Source organism: Rhizophagus irregularis, chromosome 7, assembly GCF_026210795.1.
Source record: "Rhizophagus irregularis chromosome 7, complete sequence".
Taxonomy (NCBI): Eukaryota; Fungi; Glomeromycota; class Glomeromycetes; order Glomerales; family Glomeraceae; genus Rhizophagus; species Rhizophagus irregularis.
Window position 1 is genome coordinate 2,534,419 of NC_089435.1, and position 22,622 is coordinate 2,557,040.

General features: G+C 28.0%; 6 protein-coding genes across 7 annotated transcripts; 4 read left to right on the forward strand and 2 right to left on the reverse strand.

Annotated features, from left to right (window-relative positions):
• Positions 1–660: 660 nt before the first annotated feature.
• On the reverse strand, positions 661–1,998 carry OCT59_027344 (uncharacterized protein; the record flags this gene model as incomplete). The annotated part of the gene is made up of 2 exons (XM_066136889.1): positions 661–1,014; positions 1,213–1,998. 2 exons carry the CDS (start codon positions 1,996–1,998, stop codon positions 661–663), a joined length of 1,140 nt encoding a protein of 379 aa, XP_065993327.1.
• A 1,018-nt stretch (positions 1,999–3,016) lies between these two features.
• On the reverse strand, positions 3,017–4,026 carry OCT59_027345 (uncharacterized protein; the record flags this gene model as incomplete). The annotated part of the gene is made up of 4 exons (XM_066136890.1): positions 3,017–3,060; positions 3,128–3,257; positions 3,459–3,790; positions 3,924–4,026. The coding sequence occupies 4 exons, from the start codon at positions 4,024–4,026 to the stop codon at positions 3,017–3,019; spliced, it is 609 nt and encodes a 202-aa protein (XP_065993328.1).
• A 342-nt stretch (positions 4,027–4,368) lies between these two features.
• Positions 4,369–6,397, forward strand: OCT59_027346 (uncharacterized protein; the record flags this gene model as incomplete). The annotated part of the gene is made up of 4 exons (XM_066136891.1): positions 4,369–5,283; positions 5,352–5,588; positions 5,657–6,076; positions 6,146–6,397. 4 exons carry the CDS (start codon positions 4,369–4,371, stop codon positions 6,395–6,397), a joined length of 1,824 nt encoding a protein of 607 aa, XP_065993329.1.
• A 117-nt stretch (positions 6,398–6,514) lies between these two features.
• OCT59_027347 (uncharacterized protein) lies at positions 6,515–8,081 on the forward strand (the record flags this gene model as incomplete). Its single annotated transcript, XM_066136892.1, has 6 exons — positions 6,515–6,892; positions 6,960–7,086; positions 7,145–7,415; positions 7,539–7,600; positions 7,669–7,705; positions 7,769–8,081. The coding sequence occupies 6 exons, from the start codon at positions 6,515–6,517 to the stop codon at positions 8,079–8,081; spliced, it is 1,188 nt and encodes a 395-aa protein (XP_065993330.1).
• Positions 8,082–13,856: 5,775 nt separating this feature from the next.
• OCT59_027348 (uncharacterized protein) lies at positions 13,857–14,784 on the forward strand (the record flags this gene model as incomplete). Its single annotated transcript, XM_066136893.1, has 9 exons — positions 13,857–13,859; positions 13,921–13,954; positions 14,028–14,066; positions 14,145–14,175; positions 14,251–14,281; positions 14,377–14,409; positions 14,559–14,568; positions 14,645–14,694; positions 14,776–14,784. The coding sequence occupies 9 exons, from the start codon at positions 13,857–13,859 to the stop codon at positions 14,782–14,784; spliced, it is 240 nt and encodes a 79-aa protein (XP_065993331.1).
• Positions 14,785–16,810: 2,026 nt separating this feature from the next.
• OCT59_027349 (uncharacterized protein) lies at positions 16,811–18,431 on the forward strand (the record flags this gene model as incomplete). Of its 2 annotated transcripts, XM_066136894.1 has the most annotated exons (6): positions 16,811–16,868; positions 16,942–17,019; positions 17,116–17,190; positions 17,267–17,596; positions 17,671–17,772; positions 17,863–18,431. In XM_066136894.1, the coding sequence occupies 6 exons, from the start codon at positions 16,811–16,813 to the stop codon at positions 18,429–18,431; spliced, it is 1,212 nt and encodes a 403-aa protein (XP_065993332.1). The 2 variants fall into 2 exon arrangements, with proteins under 2 accessions (XP_065993332.1, XP_065993333.1); XM_066136895.1 differs by lacking the exons at positions 17,267–17,596; positions 17,671–17,772; positions 17,863–18,431 and having other exon boundaries at positions 17,116–17,198.
• Positions 18,432–22,622: the final 4,191 nt, after the last annotated feature.

The following is a 22,622-nucleotide window of genomic DNA, read 5'->3' on the forward strand; positions in this document are numbered from 1 at the left end:
TTAGTATATAAAAGAATGAAACAAACAATTATTATATTACATAAGTATATTTAAATAACTTTAAAAAAGAAATCATTTCTTAAATAATGCTTATTTTCCAGATTATGATTATCCTTGCATCTTGAATTACAATCATGTACAAAATGCACTTTCTGAACTTTTTCTATGACCGTTAATGGAAAAATCTTGCAATAAGTATCATCATGCCGAAGAACAAAAATTGGACATTCCAATCTGTTATGATTTTTGCAGATATCCTCAAACCAATCAACATAAATAAATGGGTATAGATATCCATCATTACTTTTGTGTTTGAAAATACCTTTTATAACTGCATAACTTTCACCATAATCAGCCACTTGTATTGTTACTACATCATCTATACTCAAATGGCATTGAACCTCAGCATTATGCACATCTTGAATGTAAGATGCATATTCATAAAAATTACAAGTTTTGTTAATGAGTGATGAGTTATATCCAAAACTTTCATATGCAAGAGCTAAGTCAGTTCTGAACGAAACTGTATCAATTCCAATATTTGTATTGCGAACAGACACTGGCTTTCTTAGCATTATATTTCGAAAATAACTAGATGGTGAACAAACTATTAAAAATATTAGCAAGTAATGACCATTTTAACTATTTATAATAAATATGTCAATTACCTTTAAATTCTTTATTATCTGTCTCTGAACTTTCCATAATAAACCAATCTTTAAACAAATGACTAAAGTCTTGAAATAAATTCATGAATTCAACACTATGCTGTAAGTTTCGAGGATCAATTCCACCATCTGAAAGATGCCGAATGGCTTGCAAAGTTGTATAATATTTTAATAAATCAAATTCAATATTCTTGCAATTAGTATGCGGAACTTTATTTTTAAAGATGCGATGGACCATTTCCTTTGTTCCAACTGCAGTATTTACAAGAGTGCCAAAAGTTCTTACATGCCGTGATAAATGATAACTAGCATGAAGATTTGGGAGGCCTACAAAGTCATCAAATAACTGCATTTGGTATAATTTAGTTATTAGAATGAAATCAAATGTTTTTTAACACAAGAAAAGTTATTTTTTGGTTCAAAACCTAATACAACTCTTGAGATTTACAACACAGAGTCACTTCTGCAAGTTGCTAATCTCATTTAAAATTCAATAATATCAATATAATTAATATAATTAATGTATATATAAACTGAACTTTACCTCAACCAATGCTTCTCGTTCTTTTTTCAAATATCTTTCAAGTTCAATACGATCATCAATTGTTAAAGAAATCTTAAATGTTAATTGAGAGCACTTCGCTACAATTGCCCAGCATTTAATAATTGCATTAATCACTTGATTGCGATTTAGTTTTATTCGTCTCTGTAATTTGTCCATTTCTTGTTGCTTCAAACAATTAATAGTCAGTGATCTATTTAATATAAATGGCATTACCATTCCTAATCGAATACGATCTGACATCATAAAGCTTTCAAGATGACTAATAGGATTTGGAAGCTTTGACCATTGTTTGGGATATTCAAATGATTTCCATTCTCTAATAAAATTTCGTTCACCTTCTGGAGATAGCATAGTGATCATTAATTTAAGTAGTTTTAATGTCTTGCCAGCTATTATATGGTAAATATCCTGTGGTGACTGCAAGTGACGTTCCCATTGAAGCTGATCAAAAATTGGCAAACTGGTTTGCAAACCATATTCTTTTGCAATATTATTTCGTTCTTCTAAAGTTAAAGCTGTAAAAATATTTTTGAATTGGATGTTAGTAATATGATGATAATGAGAAATACTAGCAATATCCAATGTAATATCTGTTGCATTTTCTTTTGCAAGGCATGTTCTACATCCTCTTATTGCATTATGTCGTTTTACACCTGTTAAATCATTGCCTTGGGGTAGGTCTGCAGTTATACATTCAAGTCCAGCTATGATCCAACAATCTCTTCCTTGGATATTCATCAAAATTCCTTTTTCCAATTGTTTCATATCTTTAATAAAAGGATGAATGAAATCTTTAAAGCAACCGCCAAAAGGAATAAAGCCCAAGACGAAATGATTACGAAGATGTTTTCTCATTTCAAATGGCATATTCCCTAACTGAATATATACTCCTCCTAATGAATGATAAGTGTTCCTATACGTTCCAAAATCATCATAATAGATATCAATAAATATCTTTAAAATTCTGAAATTGTTATATGATGATGGTGGTGAACTTAGAGCAGAATACTCGCATGGATGCATATAATCTAATGTTGCATCCCGTAATTTCCAATGGCCATTGTTTTTGTATAATATTTCTTTAATAAAAAGACTGTTAGTAATAATAGTTGAATCACGAACAATTGTAATATCAACTTTTTTAATGATCTTGTAAGTATTTGCAATAATACTACCCTCTTCCAAATGCTGATCTATCAGCCACAATTGTGATTCACTTGTAATGGAGCGAACGTTACTATGAAAATTGTTTGGCAATTCATAATAAGTACAAATCCGTTGTATTTTTATTTGAAGTTCATCATTAATGGATACTATTGATCGTATTCGTCCAAATCTTCGTTTGCCATTTTCTTTATATATAATAAATTCATTTGGATAATAAATTTCTAAGTACAAAGATATATAAGATGAACAACAATGTTAATAACATTAATAATAGCAATAAATCAAGTAAATCAAATATACCTCTATTGATAGTTATTTTTTCTTGGCCAAATAATGGTGATTCAGCCCAGAGGTCTCCATGCCAATATTCCTTTTTTTCTTCAGCTTCTATACCTGGTCCAAAATACAACTTGTCATATAGTAACGGATTATTTAATATATTCTGAATGATATCACGAATCGATAAATAGTAACAAAGCTTTGTTCCTTTAGAAGTGGATGGTGTTTTCTTCAGATTTATTTAAATAGAGCGTGTTCTTATTGGCATCAATGGTAACCGATTTCTCCATTGCCGAAACCTTCTTATATTTTTTACAACATCTTTTACTTCAAACTTTTAATGTTGTAATATTTCTACTAAATCATTATATGCGTTTGTTGCTATATATTGATATAAATCTTTATTAGAATAGACCATTAAATGCATTAGTTATAGAAATAAACTTACATATATTGTGTTTCTGCACCCAACAAAATAACAATGCAGAAGTCAAATTTTCAAAGTAGGGTGCAAAACTTCCATTTATATTCAACATATGGTCACTATCTATTGATGAATCAACTATTTTTTCTTCATACTTTATTACAAATATAAAAGGATCAATTTTATTAAAAAAATACTAACAGTATCAGTGACAATAACTAGAGATGAAAGTTTAATGATTCAGTTTGTAAGAATGGAATTGAACTGATTGAGCTTTACATAACTATAAAATCCTAGTACTCAGTTTTCTAAAGAAGTAAGAAATGAATAAATAAATTTAAAGATTACTACTTACATTATCATTATCATCAATGATATTATCACCATCATCATCATCATCATCATAATAAACATTTTCATCATTGTAGTCATCTTCTTCACCATAGTTATCATTCTCTTCTTCAATATGGTTATCATCAGCTTCCTCATCATAGTTATCAACTTCCTCACCATAGTTATCATCATTTTCTTCACTAATGTAATTATCAGCTTCACTATAGTGATCATTATTTTCTTCAATGCTAATGTCATCATCATTATTCTTTTCATTGTGGTAATTATCACTTTCAACCTCCATTTCATCTTGCAATTCAGTTTCACTGCCTTCCTTATTATCTGTATTTAGTGCTATAAAAACCATTATAAAAACATTAGAATTATAATATTAATTATTAAATTCTGAATAATATCATCAAAATCATAATGTTGGCCAAAATTTGTTGGCTGTAAATCAGAAATTTAGCCAAATTTGGACACTTACATGAACCAAGATGTCTATGTTTTTGAAGAATATTACGTCCAGAAAAGTTTGTACTTTCACGTAAAGAGAATGGCTTAGTTAATGAAAGTCGACTTTTACGCATTTTAATTTTAAAAAAGCATGTAATTATATGAGGTTTTGCTATATATAACTTTAAATAGTTAATTCGTGATTCGTGTAACAATCAGAGAAAATCATGTGATTTAATTAGTGTCGATCGGGGATAAGAACATATATCGTTTTATATAATAAACAGAAAACTGTTAGAATCTCTCTCGCGTTACCCAATACAACCATGTAAACTTTTTCGCGTTACTTGTTATTACTCTACAAATATGACAAAAGATAAAAATTATGATGTTTCCTTAGTTTCTGTGGGAACTATTGATTCAGAATTACACTTCGGACCTTTTCGTATGAATGGTGGATAGTTTGCAATCAAGAAATGGAATTTCTGGTTCCTATTCGTCTGCATATGAAAGTAGTAACCCATTTAAGTGGACATGACTTTATTTTAACAGTGGTGAAAGGTAATAGGGAACATTTTGAACAGCCAGGGTACATTTGCACTTGTGAATCTTTTTATACTACTGAGCCGAGTATTTCTAGTTCCAACGCGATATCTACAGTTTATCAACAAATGTTTCATACTAAAACCAGATTTTCAGGTCCTATGATAATGGGCTTTGACAAGCCAGATATTTGTAAAAAATTATTAGAAGGAGTTTTATTTCGTCCATATTTTGTTAATCTTGAGCTGGTACGCATTTTTGTATTTGGGATTGCAAGATCTGAAAATGATCAATGGGGATATGCTGGAGTTGGATTTAAATCAAGTTTTTTGTTTTATTTGGCAAAGGAGCGTTGTTTATTTCTTCAAGAATTTGAAGAAGATGTATGTAAAGTAACAATAATATACAAAATGGAAGTTGAAAAAATATATTGTGCAAGCACACCTAATCTTGTATGGGAAAGAATTTTTAGCGAACAAGGAACAAAAGTTGCCAAATTAAAAACATTTACTGGAAGAATGCTATTTGGAATTGAAAACACTATAACACAACGATTAATTCAGACTCTAAAAATTCCTTCTTGTTCATTGAGCGATTGGAATAATGATGTGCTTATGGAAGAAGTTTATTCTTATCATCTCAAGCGACGAACTATTAGTAATGTTGATTGGCGCAAGTTTCTAAACAAGTGGAAGGAGCAGGAAACGATAATTGAATTGCATAGTAATCTAAAACAATTATATCCTTTAGATCATAAATTTAGCGAACGTGAACTAAATGCATGGAGAATAATGCTTCGCAATATAGGATGTCATGATGTAACACCTTTTTCAAAACAGGATTCAAAGGTAAATATAAATAATAGTTCATCTGTAAAAAAAAAAAAAATTCTAATTATTGTATATAATTATTATAGTATGAATTTTGGACGAGATCATTGAATCATAATATTGAAAAAAATGTATTGAAACAGCTATACGAATTTGGCTTTTTGATGTCACAACCAGTAAACTTTTATGACGTATCCAACACATTTTGGAATTGCTTTCAAGAAAGCCTAACAACCAATAAAAAAGGAGATGATGGAAAACAAAGGATACTGTCTATTATAGCAAATGATTTCAAATATGAAGAACTTCAAAAGCAATTATCGGTATGAATTAATAAAGTAGTTGATTTCTAACCTTATAATTGTTTTTCTAAATTATTCTATATTACTAGGTTTCAAATGATTTGATATCAAAGGCACGTATACACTGTCATCTTAATGGGCCTGGTGGTTCTTCAATGAAAAAACCTTCTTTTACGCGTGAAAAGCTACCTAGTGAAAAATTGCAAAAATTTGAAAAATTTATCAATGACAAAGCACATGTAGTTATGAGTTCATATAAAACAGATAGTAAAACTGGTGCACCAATAAAATACCTTCGTGATACCAAACAAGCCCTCTGGGAAAAATTTCATGCCGAATTTCCTAACGGAATTCATCGTACAACCTTTATGACAAAATTACAAGGAAATGAATATATATATCAAGAAGATCTAGGCGGACTTTGTTCAACTTGTAGCCGGTATGGATATGAAATATTTGTTGATATTAGAAAGCTTATTGAAAATAAGTTTATAGACAGCGTAAAAAAGGTACTTAGCTAATAAAATTCTTGTTTTTAAAGATAATTTGCTTAAACATATCATTTATTTTTTTTTTAGAAAGAATTTCTTGATGAATTGGAACAGTTACAACGATTTTTGAAGCGAGATTATGAAAAAAATCTGATTGTTAATAATAAAGGAATAACAGAGCATAATCCTTGTATTAGTTATTGTTTACTATGGGCATTTGGAGTTTGTACAGAACAACATACACATGCATCTCAAGAATGTGCCAAATTATTTACCTTCTTTAATCGTCTTAAAAATCAGCTATCAACAGATTTACACGAAGATCTTGATGAATATTAAAACCATTTGTTATATTATCTTGCACATCAAGTCCGTAAAGTTTATTTGAATGCCCAATTTAATGCTAATCTACTGGATTTGGATGAGAATGGCGCTGTATTAGTAGTTGATTACAAAATGAAAATACTTCCAAAAAGTGCCAGAGAAACAAAAGCAGAATTTTTTGGAAAGAAAGGTTGGACTTTACATACAATTCTTATGTATACAAAAAAGTCCGGACATCAAGAACTTGATATTCATGCTTACGATCATTGGTCAATGGATGCGCGTCAGGACTCTTGGTTTACAGCTTCATCCCTCCATGCTGTCATTGAATCACTGGAAAATAAGCCAAAGTGGATCACAATTATTTCAGATAATGGTCCTCATTATCATAATGCTGACCTAATGATGATTTTGGGAAATTGGTTAGAATGGTATCAAATAAATGTAAAGAAATGGATATTCTTAGAGGCAGGTGAAGCAAAAACGACCATTGACAGTCATCATGCACAGGTACTAATAAAATAAAATAAAATAAGTGATCTGCCATTTACCTATATAATAAGTGTCGACATTTTAGATTACCCATGCAATCAAACGTCAAGTACGTCTTGGATTAGATATAATGGAAGGTGCTGATATTGAAACAGCAATTAGAGATATTTGCGGAACGTCTGTTGCACATTTAGAACCAAATCGAACAAAAGGTGAGATTAAATCAAACAAAATAATCAAAGAATATTTTATCTTTCTGACTTACTTTAGACCAAAATAAGAGAGCCAAGAATACTCTTCCTGGTAATTCTAATTTATTTGAATGGACTTGGCCGGGAGAAGGATCAATGGCGGGTTATATTCTTGGTCGAGAGATTCCTAATGTTGGAGAATGGACAAATTTTTCACCGGCACAGATATCTAATTTGCAGAAAAAAAAAATTGAAATTCCAGAACCTACGTCATCAACTCATACGACTCCCAAAAATGAATGGGTGATTGCTATGCCAAATATTTCAGGTGCGTTACCTCTTCAGCTTTTGTGAATATTATCTATCCCACATTTTGTCTCCGATTTAGGTATTGATCCTAAAAGATTGACAAGAGAACGATTATTATTTGAATTGAAAAAATGAAATATCAATGTCATCAACACCGCTAAAAGAGACGGGTTGGTTAAGGAATTAGAACTTGGCTTGGCTAATGAAACAGAAATGATACAAGATGGTAAGAAAAGAATTTATAAAAAAAAAAATATTGAAACAAAATGCTAATTACTATTTGTTTGGAAAAAGATATTTCCGAAAATCAAGAAAATCAAAATATTATATGGTAAGTATACTTATTCTGAACACGTATTAGTTATTTGCTAATTAGAGATTTACCGTTCAATAGGAATTCTACTTATGAGTTTCCCTTGGAGTCTGGATGGGCGTTAAAAAGCAAGCAAAAATATGGTAAAAAAGGAGGTGGAAAACGTATATCTAAAAGAGTATGGAAACTTTTAGAAGAATATTTTTTGGAAGGGGATGTTGATAAAAGTAAAAGATTTACCGCTACTACTATGCTAGAAAATCTCAGAAATAAAGTTGAAGAAAGAGAGTTGGATGAAGAAGAAATACCAAAACTACAAACTATTCAAGGCTGGATATCTCGTTATTCAGCACAACATCGCCAAAAAATGGCAGAAATGTCTTTGGTACGTTAGAAGGGGACCGAGTTCATAATAAAAATAAATAAATTTATAAAGAAATAATAAAATAACATGAAATAATAATATAAAAAACTGTTTGGTAAAAGAATATATAAAAATATTATAAAAATTGTAAAATCTAAAATTTGCCATTATTGAAATCGCAAGTTCAAGTTAGCTTGGAATCAGCCTTTCCCTCAAACTAAAGTTGTTAGAAATATTCATCAAAACATCGATAAAGTAGAAATTAGATAATGTTACGTCATGATGATTATAACAATTAATAAATTGGTTGTGTAACTATGCCTAGTGATCCTTTAATAAATGCGTCAAAAATGCCAATTTTTCATAAAGACTATTTGATCTACAAAAATTTACCCTGATTTAGCATAGTAATTTTCTCCGGTTGTTACACGAATCACGAATTAATTATGGTTATAATATAGTATATATATTTAGAAAAACTTTTGTTATTTTTGATTCAATAAAGATAAAATATTTGTCTTGATAATTTTTACATTTGATAGTAATTTTAAATAAAAAAAAAATTTTTTTTTTTGATTTTATAAAATTATTTCATCGGTAATATTGTAGCGAAACGATCGATCACGTGACCAAAATTCGGCCTAATCACGAGGTGACGATCAATGTTCGAAATGTTGCATATGTTGCATATATGTAACATATCAAATATATGCAACATATCAAATATGTTCAACATATCAAATATATGCAACATATCAAATATGTTTAATTTATTTAATATATTTAATATATGCAATATGTTAGATATTTTTAGTCTGGTATTTTTACATATATATAGACCTGTAATTAGATCTGTAGTTGAATGAAAAATTGAAGTTCAGTAGAAGAGTTTTCTTAATAAAAATGGTTCTAATGATTATATTGAATAAACTGTTGCTTGAATTTAACGAAATATAAATTTGTTATCCTTTATTCGTGTTGGGAGTATATGCCGACGTACAGTGCTATACTACACGTCTGATTGAATTGTTTATTAAGTGTTTATACAAATAGTTTATTTATTGATTATACCCGCCTACCTATATACCTTCTGTTTACCCTTTTCCATTTGTTTACGTTTGTAAACGCTAAAGAACTGGCTATAACAATATTTTGGGAGTCAGGATCCACGTGAAATCCTTATTTTCCGTAAATAGTAAAGATTCACGTGGATCCTTCCCCACCTCAACGGATCTTTGGAATTAAAAAGTTTAAAGAATCCCTAAGGATAGGAAAGAATCCTTAGAGACATTTATTTAATTTTTATTAATAGATTATTTATTGATTTTTATTAAAATCTATTTATTAATTTATATATTTAATGTGTATTTATTTATCTCTAATATTATTGTATATATTATGTATTTCTCCAGTTAATAAAAATAAAACAATAATTTAATATAAAATACAAAAACAACTAATAAATAAAGTTAAAAAAAAATAATAATTCAAGTTTCACAATGAAACTTATCACTTTTCCTTAATTCTTCTGTTGATATTCGCCGCTAAGAAAGAGTGATTGGTTATGATCGCGTTGGAACATATTTTTAAATAAAGTTTGATAAGGAATTTCAAATTTATTGTTTACATAATACTACCCAGACAACCTAAAAAAAATTAAACATTATTTAACGCTTTTATTAAAAAGGAAACAATTGAAGTTTCGCAATGAAACTTACCTATTATTAAATTATTTTCTCTCTAATCGATACCCCAAATCATGGTAAAATGTCAATAGCGTCATCTGATTTTGAAGCAGGAGGGTTATCGATCCTAATTGCTTGCATGGCTTTTACAATATTCAGGTGATTTCCAATTGAAAAAGTATCAATCTGTTCGTGGATTTTACTAATAGCTGATCTATAGCCAGCGATAGTATTCCCCTATTGAAACCTACTTGTCTATAAAAAAAAGAAAAAGATTGAAACGTTAATAAACGTTTCATTAAAATAAATAATTCAAATAAGCCTTCACTCACCAAGTTCCCACACGTCTAAAGAAATCAAAAGAAATGGCCATCTAAAAAGAAAAAAAATCAAATGTTAGTAGATATTTCGCTACAGTAAAATAAAAATTTAAATAATTCATCACCAGTTTCTAATGCGTTAATGACCCATCCCATCTAAAGAAAAGAAAAAATTGAATTTTTTGTTTTCAATACACTTGTTGAAATAACTTGTAGTGCGTTGTTAACAGGTCCGTCTCAAACTCTGTCAACTATAACTAAACGTTAGGGAGTCAATAGCTATAACGTAGTTTATATCAGCAAGACACGCAAAAACACAATACGCAAAATATAACACAATCACAGTTCGTTTTTAATATAAGAGTTTATTAAATAGTTAATACAAGTTAATCCCTAACTTATACTATCTATTTTCTATCTATCTGACACACTGACACACACTTTAACTTAAGAAAAAAATCAAAAGATATTTATATAAAAATAAAATATAAAGAAAATAATATAACTAAAATAAATAAAGTAAATAAAATAAATGTAATAAATAAAAGAAATAATAAAAATAATAAAAATAACATAAAATAATATAAATAACAAAAATAACAATTGTAACGTTAATCAGATCTACAAAATTATTTGATTACATAATGATTGATCTACTAATTAATCATCTGATTTTTGAATCTCATGATTTTTACTGCGCCATAATCTTCGTTATCAGCGTGTCTGATACTGAAATTAATCTGAAAGATGTCATCTTCGATATCTTTTTTCCTTTGCCGTTATTCTGTAAGTATTTTACGTCCAGAGATACTTAAAAAAGAAACGTCTAAAAAAAAAATGAAAATGAGCAGTTAGTAATGCTCGTTAATATAAAAAAATCTGAAATAACTTCTTTTTTTGCTTACCGGTATCCAAGTTAAAAAAACACCTAAAAAAGAAAAAAAAATGAACATTTAGTATTTGTCAAAATAAAAAAAATTGAAACAAATTTTTCATGAAACTTACTGGTATCCCACATCAAAAAAAAATTCCTAAAAAAGAAAAAAAAAATGAACAATTAGCAATGTTCGTTAAAATAAACAAAAGAAAAAAAAATTCTTACTTACCAGTACTTCACGTCCAGAAAAACTTGAAAACTGCCTAAAAAAAAGAAACAAAATAAACAGTTAATAGTGTTCGTTAATATAAAAAATAAAAAAAAAAATTTTTTCTTACCTTACTTAACGGTGAGATCCCCCAATTCCCTCTGTCATCAATTTACAGAGTTGCCACATCGAACGGGCATTCTCATGGTCGAACGAACGAATAAACGAATGAACGAACAATTAAACGAACAAGTAATTAATCAGCGACATAATTAACAAACAACATAATCAACGAACAACATACAACAACATATAACAACAACATTCTTGGTTTACAAAATAAATAGCGTTAGTAATATAAAACGTTGAACGATATAAAATAAAATTAACTTCTCTAAATTTTCCCCAAATTATATCCACTTTTACCTTTAATTTCAAACTTCAATAGCTCTCGCTACGAATTATTACTTTTCAAAACATATATTTAATTCATCTTAAAATTTTCATTTATTTAATTAAAATTAATTAAGCGAACATTAATTAAAGTTTAGGGCGAACCTATTACCTTCAATTAATATTAAACTTTACTAACAAATAATTAAATGAAACTTATATTTTTATTGAGTTCTGTGGATGAGAACTATGGAATTACCTTGAATTCCGCTCTCTATATATACAATTTTTATGCTACTTTCTATTCTATCTATATACTATCTTTTATGTTCTTTTTACATATTATCTTTGAACTATCTTTCTAATATACTATCTATATTTTAAATACGCTATCTTTTAATATGCTATCTTTTAATATGCTATCTTTTTATATACGTTCTTAATATATTATCTTTTACGTTCCATCTTTATACTATCTTTTTATATTATCTTTTACATTATTTTGTGTTCTTTAATCTTTCTGACATTATTTTATATGTTCTTTTAATTCGCTTTATGTGTTTTGCTTATAATCTATCTTTTGTGGCTTATAATTATTCTTTCTTATCGTTCTTATTGTTAAAGATTGCTAAGCCGCAATTGATCGACTCTATTTATCCTATTGGTTCTTTGTCAATCATTTGATAAATATTACATCATGTAGATCATTACTCTTCCTAAATGTTTATCCTTTTCGGCTAATTATTTATCCATCTACGCCAATCCACGATTAATTTGTTCGTTCTTAATATTTAATAATTACATTTGGTGGTTGAATTTTATCATCTTTTCGTTCTTGATATTTGACCGTTTACAACGGTCCCACATTAAAAAAGACTCAAAAACCACCTAAAAAAATAAAATGAAGTTAGTAATGCTTATTAATATAAAAAAAAAATTAAAAAAAAAATTTTTTTTTTATTTACCAGTCCTACGTCCAAAAAGACTCGAAAAACGCCTAAAAAAGGAAGAGAAATGACATCAGTAAGTTAGGTCGGCATAAATCATTGTATTGAAAAGCACTGTAAAATTCGGCGCATTGATCATTGCAATGATTTATGCCAACAAAATACTAAACAATGCACCAATTATTCAGTGCAATGATCATTGTATTGGAAAGTGCATTGATTACTGTGACATAATTCAGCACCTTGATTAGTGTTAAAAGTTTCAGTGCGAATCTGTGACACAAAATTGCAAAGTTTATTTACCTAACTTTAAGTTTATTTTTTATTAAGTTTATTTAGGTATATGGCTTCTTTCTTCGAAGCTGAAGTTTATTTTGCTTCAGTTTCAGTATTATTACTTTATGATTTATCTTTTTATTTTTTTTATTGCTCATACTAATTATGTTTTTTTCTTAACATTCAAACATAGAAATAACATGAAACTTACCCTTCACATTTCAAGTCCAAGAAACTGTCTATAAAAGAAAATAAAAATAGAACGTTAATTAACGCTCTTAAAGTAAAAAAAAATTAAAAATCTAAAAAAGTAAGTCTCTTTTTTATCCTTTTGTTTCTTTTAATTTTTTTAATTTCCCTTTGTTGATTGCGTTTTTTTTTGTAGAAATGGATTGATAATTTGAAAATAGTTCCGATCGGTGGTATTACTAGTCATATGACTTATGGCCAAACCGATTTAAATAATCTTTTTTTAAGAGTTTTAAGAAAATTTTTTCTTTTTTATTTTAGGTAGGGAACTCAGAGTGAAAACGGGATATTAAGGTATTTTTATTAATATTATTTTATTTATCATTATTTTTTTAGGAATGAAATTGACTTTTTCTTTTCATTTAGGAACAGTTCTTTGGCAGATTTCCTAGACTTTCTGAAAAGATAAGTGTTTTTTTGGAGTGTATGATAGCGTAATGGCATTAGGAAACAATACTAACCCCATTTTTTTTATTCTTTTAGGTCCTTGAACACTTCTGAACGCTTCCTGGAATACAGATTTGAAGGTAGGCAGGTGTGTGCTGTGTATTGGTGTTAGAAAACAATACTAACGCCTTTTTTTTATTCTTTTAGATTCTTGGACGCTTCCTGGAATATAGATTCAAAGGTAGATAGGTATATGGTGTATATTTGCATTAGGAAACAATAATAATGCCTTTTTTTATTATTTTTTTAGGTTATTAGAAGCAAAATTTGCGGTAAGTTTCTTTGAGTGAATGCATGGTAGTTAATGGCGTTATGATAATATTAATACCTTTTATTTTTTTTAGATCGTTTGTTAGAATTGAACCAACTGGGACTATGACCAAACCATTAACAACAGGTAAAAATGGTAGAATATTTCTATTTTTTTTTAAAGAAGCGTTATATTAACATTTCTTTGTATTTTGTAGGTTCTTCTGGCTTCCCTTTACCATTGGATTCCTAGTAGGTATTTTGAAGTCAATTTTGATTTTTTTTTTGAAGTGCTATATTAACACTTTTTCTTTGTATTTTGTAGGTTTCTTTCAGCTTTTGGCATTGGATATTTGGATATCAGGTAGGCTTTAAAGACGAAAATTTGTTTTTTATTATTTTTTTTGAAGTGTTATACTAACACTTCTTTTATATTTTGTAGATTTCGTTCGGCATTGGATACTGAATACCGAGTATGCTTTAAAAACGAAATTTTTTTTATTATTTTTTTTTGAAATATTAACTAATACTTCTTATATATTTTGTAGGTTTCTGCTTCAATATTTGGCTGCTCATGTGGTAAGTTTCTGGAAATTAATTTCAAAATTATTTATTTATTTTTTTTAAAAGAAACGTTTACTAACGTTTCATTTTTTCTTTTTTACTCGGTATAGATTTCAGCTTTGCATTTAGGTGTTAGATTTTTGGTAAGTTTTGAAGTTATATCATAACTTTAAAACTATTTGTTTTTTTTAAAAGAATCGTTTTATTAACATTTCTTTTTGTTTTTTCTTGTAAGAGCCAATTTTGAATTTAGCTTAAGTTTGGAAGAAAGCAATTTATTATGACACCATAGTCCCGTTCAGGTGTCTTTTTTAAAAATTTCAATTTTTTTTTTTTTAATATCAGATAAATTTTTTTATTAAATTTTTTTTATTTTAGGAACGATTCAGCTCGGCAATTTCTTGGAATGGATATTTCTTGTAAGACTTGTGAGTTTTAGGAAGGATTTTTTTTAAAAATCTTAATGAAAACGTTATTAAATTAATGTTTCTATCTTATTTTATTTTTAGGAACGGTAGATTTCTTGAAATGGGACTTATCATTATTTACAATAATGTGAGTTTCAGGGGATAATTTAAATTAAATATATACTATAATAGACAGTTAGGTATATGAAAATAAAATAAATACAGTAAAATAAATAAATTAATTAATTAATAAATTAATAAATAAATAGAATAAAATGAAATTAAATAAATAAATTAAATAAAAAAATCTGTGCAATGATTTATGCGATGTAAATAAAACAGTGCGTTGATTGATGCTATTTTTCAACGCGCTGTTCTGTGTTGCCTTCGTAGAATCACATGATTTCACGCTGATCTGTGTTGGCATAAAACAATGCGCAGTTTTATGCGCACTTAACTTACTGATGGAACAGTTAGTAAATATAAAAAAATGTTGAATTAATTTTTTTTTACTTACCGAAAGTCTCCATTCAAATACCTGAAAAACCGGATATCTAAAAAGAGGAAAAAGAAATGAAACACTAGTTAACATTTGCATAATGTTTCGTTGAAATAAACACATATACCACACACTTACATGTATGGAAAAAATGAGAGACTGGGAAGGGAGAGAGAGAAGAACGTGTATTTGAAAAAAGATCGATAATCATTAATACTATATATGTGATACACGTGATACATAATCTCCCGATATTAAATTTACAATTTAATTTAAATCATAATTACAAAAATTCCTTAAAGATTTTATACTTAAGAATCTTTAAGTGAAACATTACTATTACAATAGAAGTTTAAGGGTATAAGGGTGAACTCTTTTATTTTAAATGAGAGAAATTCAAGTATGGGAACATGTGCTAAAATGGGGACTTGCTCAAAGTCCTGAACTTCCTTTTGATATTACAAATATTTCAAAAGAAGATTTCAAAACTTTAAAGAATAATGTACGTCAATGTATTCCATTCATCAGATTTCATAATTTGTCTTCTGAAGAATTTTCGGATAAAGTATTACCTTACAGGAAAATTTTACCAAAGGATTTATTATATGAAGACTTATTAAAATATTTTATGAATCCTAATAAAAAATCAAAACCTCGTATGACGACTGCTATAAATGAATTTATATTAATTCCAAAATTATTACAATTCAACATGCCGAATTAATTTCAAAATGGATTGATAGATTAGAAATTACAGATGAGATAGAAAAAGCGTACAAATTCCAATTGTTACTTCATGGATCTCGTGATGGGTTTACACATAAAAAATTTCATAAATCTGTGATAATCGACCTCGTACTATAACAATTATCAAAGTGAACAATAGTAATGAAATTCTTGGAGAATATAATCTAATTGCGTGGGAATCTAATGAGTCTGATGAATCTGATGATGAATTAGATGAAAAAAATTTTGGTACTACTAAAGATAGCTTTATATTCTCTTTTGATAATAGTGTCGATGTTGAAAGTTATATTTTAAGTCGTGTAAAAAGTGAAAAATATGCCATAGTGATCTTGGCCCATCATTTGGTGTCCGTGATCTTGATTTATATATCAATCAGTATTACAATAGGGGAGAGTAAGTTTATTTTATCAATCAGTGAAACAGTGCTATTACAATAGAAGCGTAAGGGCGTAAGGGCGAACTTTTTGTTAATCAATTAGTTCGTTGATATTGTTTTGCTCATAAAATATGAAAAAATTGAAAAAATTGAAAAATGAAAAATTTCTTTTTCTTACATTTTGATTTTTTTAAAAAATTTCGAAAGATGATATTTTTCATTTTCTTTTACCGAAGTAGATATAAAATTTATTGTATAAAAGTTTATTTATTAAAATATATATAGAGAAGCTTATTTATTAACATATATGGAGTTTTATATATTAAAGTTTAAATTATTCGCCTAAATAAACTTAAACAAATAGACTTTTTCTTACATTAAGTTTAAAAATAAACTTTTATAAACTTTGTTTCTTGATAATAAAATTAGTAATAAAAAAAATAATTTTTTAAATTTCGTAACTCTTCCAATTTTATAAAAAAAAAACTTTTTAAATTATTATTTATTTTTTTAAAATGACAAGAGTACGAAAAGAACAAAAAACTACCGTGCAAAATGAAGCAGAAGTCAAAAGTAAATATTTTTATATAAAATTGCAATATAATATTATTACAATTTTTTATTTAGTACTTTTTAATTTAATTAGAAGGTCGTGGAAAAAATGGCGGTGGACGAGGTCGTGGACGAGGTCGTGGTTCAACTCAAGTGCTAAAGACTGCTGCGGGTAATGTCTTCAGACTTTTTTTTAAAAAAATTAGTAATATCTTTTCTTATTTTAGTAATTTTTTCTCAATTTCCGATTTGCGTTTACTTTAATTAGGTGATCGTGTCCGGGATAATAAAAAACAAGCGAATAAATGCGACACTCCGATTCAAGAATATGAAGCTGAAGCTGGTAATTAATTTTTAAATTTACCATTATTTTATTTTTATAATAAATTTCAATATTGAATAATGTATATTATAATTAGATCATGATAGTGAAAAGCAACCTTCTAAATCAGACCTTAATGTCATTTCTATTTCTGACGATGAGTTAGAACCAGCATTTGATGATACACCCAATGATTTAAGCATTTCTGGGCCTTTCAAGTTAGATTATAGCACAATTGCGGATAATTCTAAAAAGATTTGTGAAGATGATCGTGAAATAGAAACAGAAAGTGCAACTGCAAGTCGATCGGCTAAAAGTATGAATAAAAAACGGGTTTTATCCATCAGTTCTACTAAAAATAAGCGTCAACGATCTCAAGAAAATATTACTGATTTGCTTGAAGTCTCGGAAAGTGATGATGATAAAGGTAATTGCAAACTAATCCTTATGTAGTAACTAATATTACTTATACTAATAAATTCAATTCACTGATGATTATAGAAGATAGAGGTGATAGTGATGAATCTGCCGGAAGCTTAGATGAGAAGTATAGTGAAAGATGGAGAAACCAACAAGACTTAACGTTGCATGATACAAGAAAAGGTAATTATTTCCTAATTATTGTTTATTATTATTATTATTATGTTTATTACGAATACTAATATTTAACAATTTATATAAATATACTTTTAGACAAACCTAAAGCTTTAAATGGAATGAAAAATATTTTAGAAGTTTGCCAGTGGCTAATAGAAAGACCGGATGTATTAGTAATGGCAAATCAGATGTACAACGCTATGAATACATCGTTAGATTTGCCTCTTGTAAATAACATGATGATACCCACTGCACCAATATCAAAAGCCACTGCAGCTATATCTGCAAATGATGAAAAGGCACTTGCTCGGCTTTGGCATGAGGAAATTAAATGTCTTTTTCTCAGATGTAGGGCACCTCCAGATGATGCTATTGAAAGTCTCGTAAAGACAATATTTAATTATGACCTCTATAGTAATAATGCTGAAGAGGTCATTTGCCACTCTAAATGGACTCTAACAGATTTTCGCAGTAAACTTAATAAAAAGATTGATGCAAAGGTCCATGAATTCAGAGAAATACGAGTAAAAAAAGGAAAAACTACTGCGCCAGCAAGATCAGAAATTGAAGAGTTTATGACCTCCGAAGTTGTTGAGCAGATATTATATAGATATCTAACAGGCACTGACAAGACTAAGCTTAAAAAATGCGGTACTTTGGAATGACTTGTTCTATTCGTCAGAGAAGTATTTAAAATACACTATACTAAATACGATGTCAAAGCTATTAAGGAGCTTGATAACATTACGAAGAATTATAAAGTGCCAAGTAGATCCGGTAAAAACATTGCCATGAAGCTTTCATTAGAATATTGATTAATTTATTCTTTATTGTTTGAACTGCGTAATATTATAAAATATACACACGCCCATTTTATATATATTCTTTAACTACTATGTACATTCTTAAAAATTGAAACAATTGTATTTTATTCTTGAATGGGTTCCCACCTTGTTATGGTTGTGTCACCAGGGGCGCTATGTCAACGGAAACTTAGTACGTTGATCGCTTAAAAATCCGCGGCAATCCAATCATAACAAGAGGAATTAATATTTATATAAGATATTGTACTATTTGTGTATGTTATAATTAAATTACAATATTTTACAATTATACAATTAATAATTTATTATTGATAAAAAAAATTATGTAATCTATTAAAATTTTAATAATTAATAATAAAATGCGTTACTTAATGGTTTGTATACAACTTATCGCTTCTATATAACAGATATGAAGTGAAATGACAGAATCTATAATTACATGTTTTTTAAAAATAAAAATAATTGTATTTTCAAAAATTAAAACGTATTTTTCACAATTAAAAAACAATTAAAGTTTCATATTACCTCCATGTAGAAAATATAAAGTAGTGAGGTAGAAACTGGACAGTCGAAACGAAAAAAATGCCACTAGCGATCGACCCTATAGTCACGTGATGGTCACATGCTAGAAGCGTTAAAGTTGCTAAATCAGAGGTTTCAGCAAAGTTCAAAATATGCAAAAAAAATGGCTATTATTCTCAAATGTGAAACTTTACACCTCCTCCGTTTCCAATCAATTTCTCACATTTGTTCCGTTTAGACAATATATTACAGTTAGAACTTGCTCTGTGATATAACAAATTTCACAATTTTTTAATATTAAACATATAAAAATTGTTATATCAAAACTTATAAATTCTGATATAATGAAGTTTTCCATTGAACTGAAGGGTTTATTATATTAAGTTTGTACTGTATTTTTTTTGTACGATTATTTATTTACATATTTACCATCAACTTCATGTGACTATAAAATGTTTTTTAATTACTCAGCTGATAGACTTACTATTTTTTATTTATCCTGTACTGCAAATACTGATGAAACGATATTGCTGTATATGAAAGACCTTCTTGTCAGGAGATAAAATGATGTTTGTGCATTTTTCTGGCCTTTATTATCCAGCATATTTTTTTTTTCATCAGTTAAAGAGTTACATGAAGTATTTGGGATGAATATTCTCAATATAAAGGCGGGATAGACTCCAACTTAGAGAATATAGGTCGTAGACTTCTGGCAACGTGCTCTTCAGAAAAATCCAGGATAACTAACAGTAGCTGTATCCTACTATATAAAAACTCACTCTTGAGTGGGTATTTTGGAGCTAGTAAACATTAGTCAATATAATATACTCTATAAAACCATTGATACATTTTCCTAATTTCAGAAATTTCTAAAGTTTTTACGCATATTTTACCTCATTTTACTTCATGTAACCAGTTAATAAACAGGTTAGTAATTTATTAAAAACCTATAACGCTAATGTTATGTAATATTAAAATTTGGAATTATTTCTATTTTGATAAATGTCAAAGACCTACTATGGATAATTGTAGTTCTCATAACCAATAAATTAAAGAGAATATTATTTTGATATTATTTTGTATAACTTCTACTGCTTTAAATAATGTTTCTAGTACTGTAAATAACTTTTCTATTTGATTATTTTTGAGTGCTTTAACAATTTCCACCAATAATAAAACCATTTCTAAAATTAAAAAAAAAAAAATCAAGTTGAGTAGATCTGAAGAAATTTTGTCTTATTACATTATACTCATGTCTTTTTATATTGTCTAATAACAAATATCAAAATAATTTCATGTCTTATAGTATTCAGGAAGTTTACACAATAAAGTTGCTCTTTGATTATTTAAAAGTAATAAAGTGGGTGTTTGGTAAGTTTTATTGCGTATTTCTCTAAAATTTGATATATTAGTGTAATTTTTCTAATTATTTTAATAATAATAATATGCAATTCATATTATGTGAAACATTCAAAGTTTATAAAATCAATAAATTGATAGTATCATTTGTAATTTTTTATAATTTCTGTTTAGATATTAGTTAAGCAATATATTAATTACACAACACCATATAAACTGACCAATATAGTTACATACCCATCAATTATGATGACGTCACTTTTATCATTCAACATTTAGCCTACTTTACCGGCAAAACATAAAAATTTTATAAAGAAATTATTAAACGACCAAACTGTCAATCTCAATCAGTTCAACAAACGTCTACTTCCAATCTTCCAATAATGATACAAATAACAATAATCGTCATGAAGAACATGCACAAGAAAACTAATATATAAACACTTCGAAGACAAAGTAGCAGTGGACTACTTATACAACCGCGACAAATGGATTTTACTCATAGAAAACTTCACTGTAAGAATCCTCGTTGGAAAAATTTTGAGTTTATAAAGTCACGATATAAACTTTTCAAAATTAATAATCGTTATTAGCCAATTATGTGCAGATTCTGACTCGAACATGTCATGAATGTATGGCGTACCGTATAATTACACTAGGGATTGGAACCGTCCAAAAAAACCTTAACCGGTTAAAAACCGGTTAACCAAGGGTCTTAACCGGTTAATAACCGGTTAATATTAAAAATATTTTAAAAACTTTTTTTACTGCAAATTGTACCAATTTTTGATTTTACTTGCATATTTAGTTATAGGACGACTATATATCACTAAAATTATTATAAATAAATAGAAAAAAATTCGGCATTAAAACTTCAAGTTTAGGAACACGTGGCCGCAATTTACATATCTCTGGGCCGCATTATATAAATCTGACTAGGATTATGATAAATATAGTTTTAACCGGTTAACCGATTTTCAAAATCTTTTAACCGGTTAACCGTCTTAACCGGTTAATTAACCGGTTAACATTAACCGGTTCCAATCCCTAAATTACACAACAAGTGACTTGTTATAAAACAACATGTCTTGTTGTTTTTCATGTTAATCATACAATGATTTCCAATTTATCTTTCGGATTCCATATATGGCGTCTTATCGATTATCTGGGTTTTTAAACATATCACACTTTAATAGAAACTTTTTTTAACAGGTGATAATTTTTTTTTTTTTTTTTTTGATAAATAGGAAGGAGATCTCTCGGTTAAGAATTTCCTTTTGAGAATTTTTTCAATAGGAGGATTTGTTTTTAATAAAGGATTTCGTTAAAGAATTTTTCTTTAATTGAGAGATAAATAATTTTGCTGAGAATCTTTTTTTTTTTTTTTTCTGATAGAAATTTCAATTTTTTTTTTAATGGAAAAGATTTTTTTTTTTTTGACAGATCATTTCGTTAGTAAATTTTTTAACAAGGGAGATTTTTTATTTAGAATTTTGGTAAGGAATAGCCGTTTACAAAAGGTGTTCAGATGCAGGTCACTGTATCGTGGGAAATCACTTGATTTCCCTGATTTTCTCCTTTTTCAAAACTCTGCTTCGTAACAATAAAGATTCTCTCGGATTACCAGGTAGATGATATAATTACCATAACTCTACCAGAAAGACTATATCAAGTTAAATATGAAATGATAGTAACGTAAGTATTAATAAAATTATTTACATATATACTATAAATTATATACTATATATAAACAGATAACAAAATATTATTCAGAAGAATGTAGACTTGTATCTTGATGAATTGTTCAGGAAATGGAAGTTCGAAGTGGCAAGCATATTTCTATTCCTACTCTTTGAAGATTACTAGTTTTATTGTGGAATAACACGAAAAAGAGTTTATATTTCATATTTTGTATTTTCATATGATTATTTATTTTAGCTGCATAAAATATATAACAAAAGAGCGTAATGAATTACTTCGTAGCGCTTTTATGATACATATAGGTACAATATTAATGTGAACAGCTAATTTTCTTAGATGAATAATTTCATGATGGCTTAGAAATTAACACAAGAGTTATAAAAAAAGTGGGACTGTTCGTGGCAAACGTTACATATTTTTACTGGCCCTTTCTTTAGATGGCATTATTGC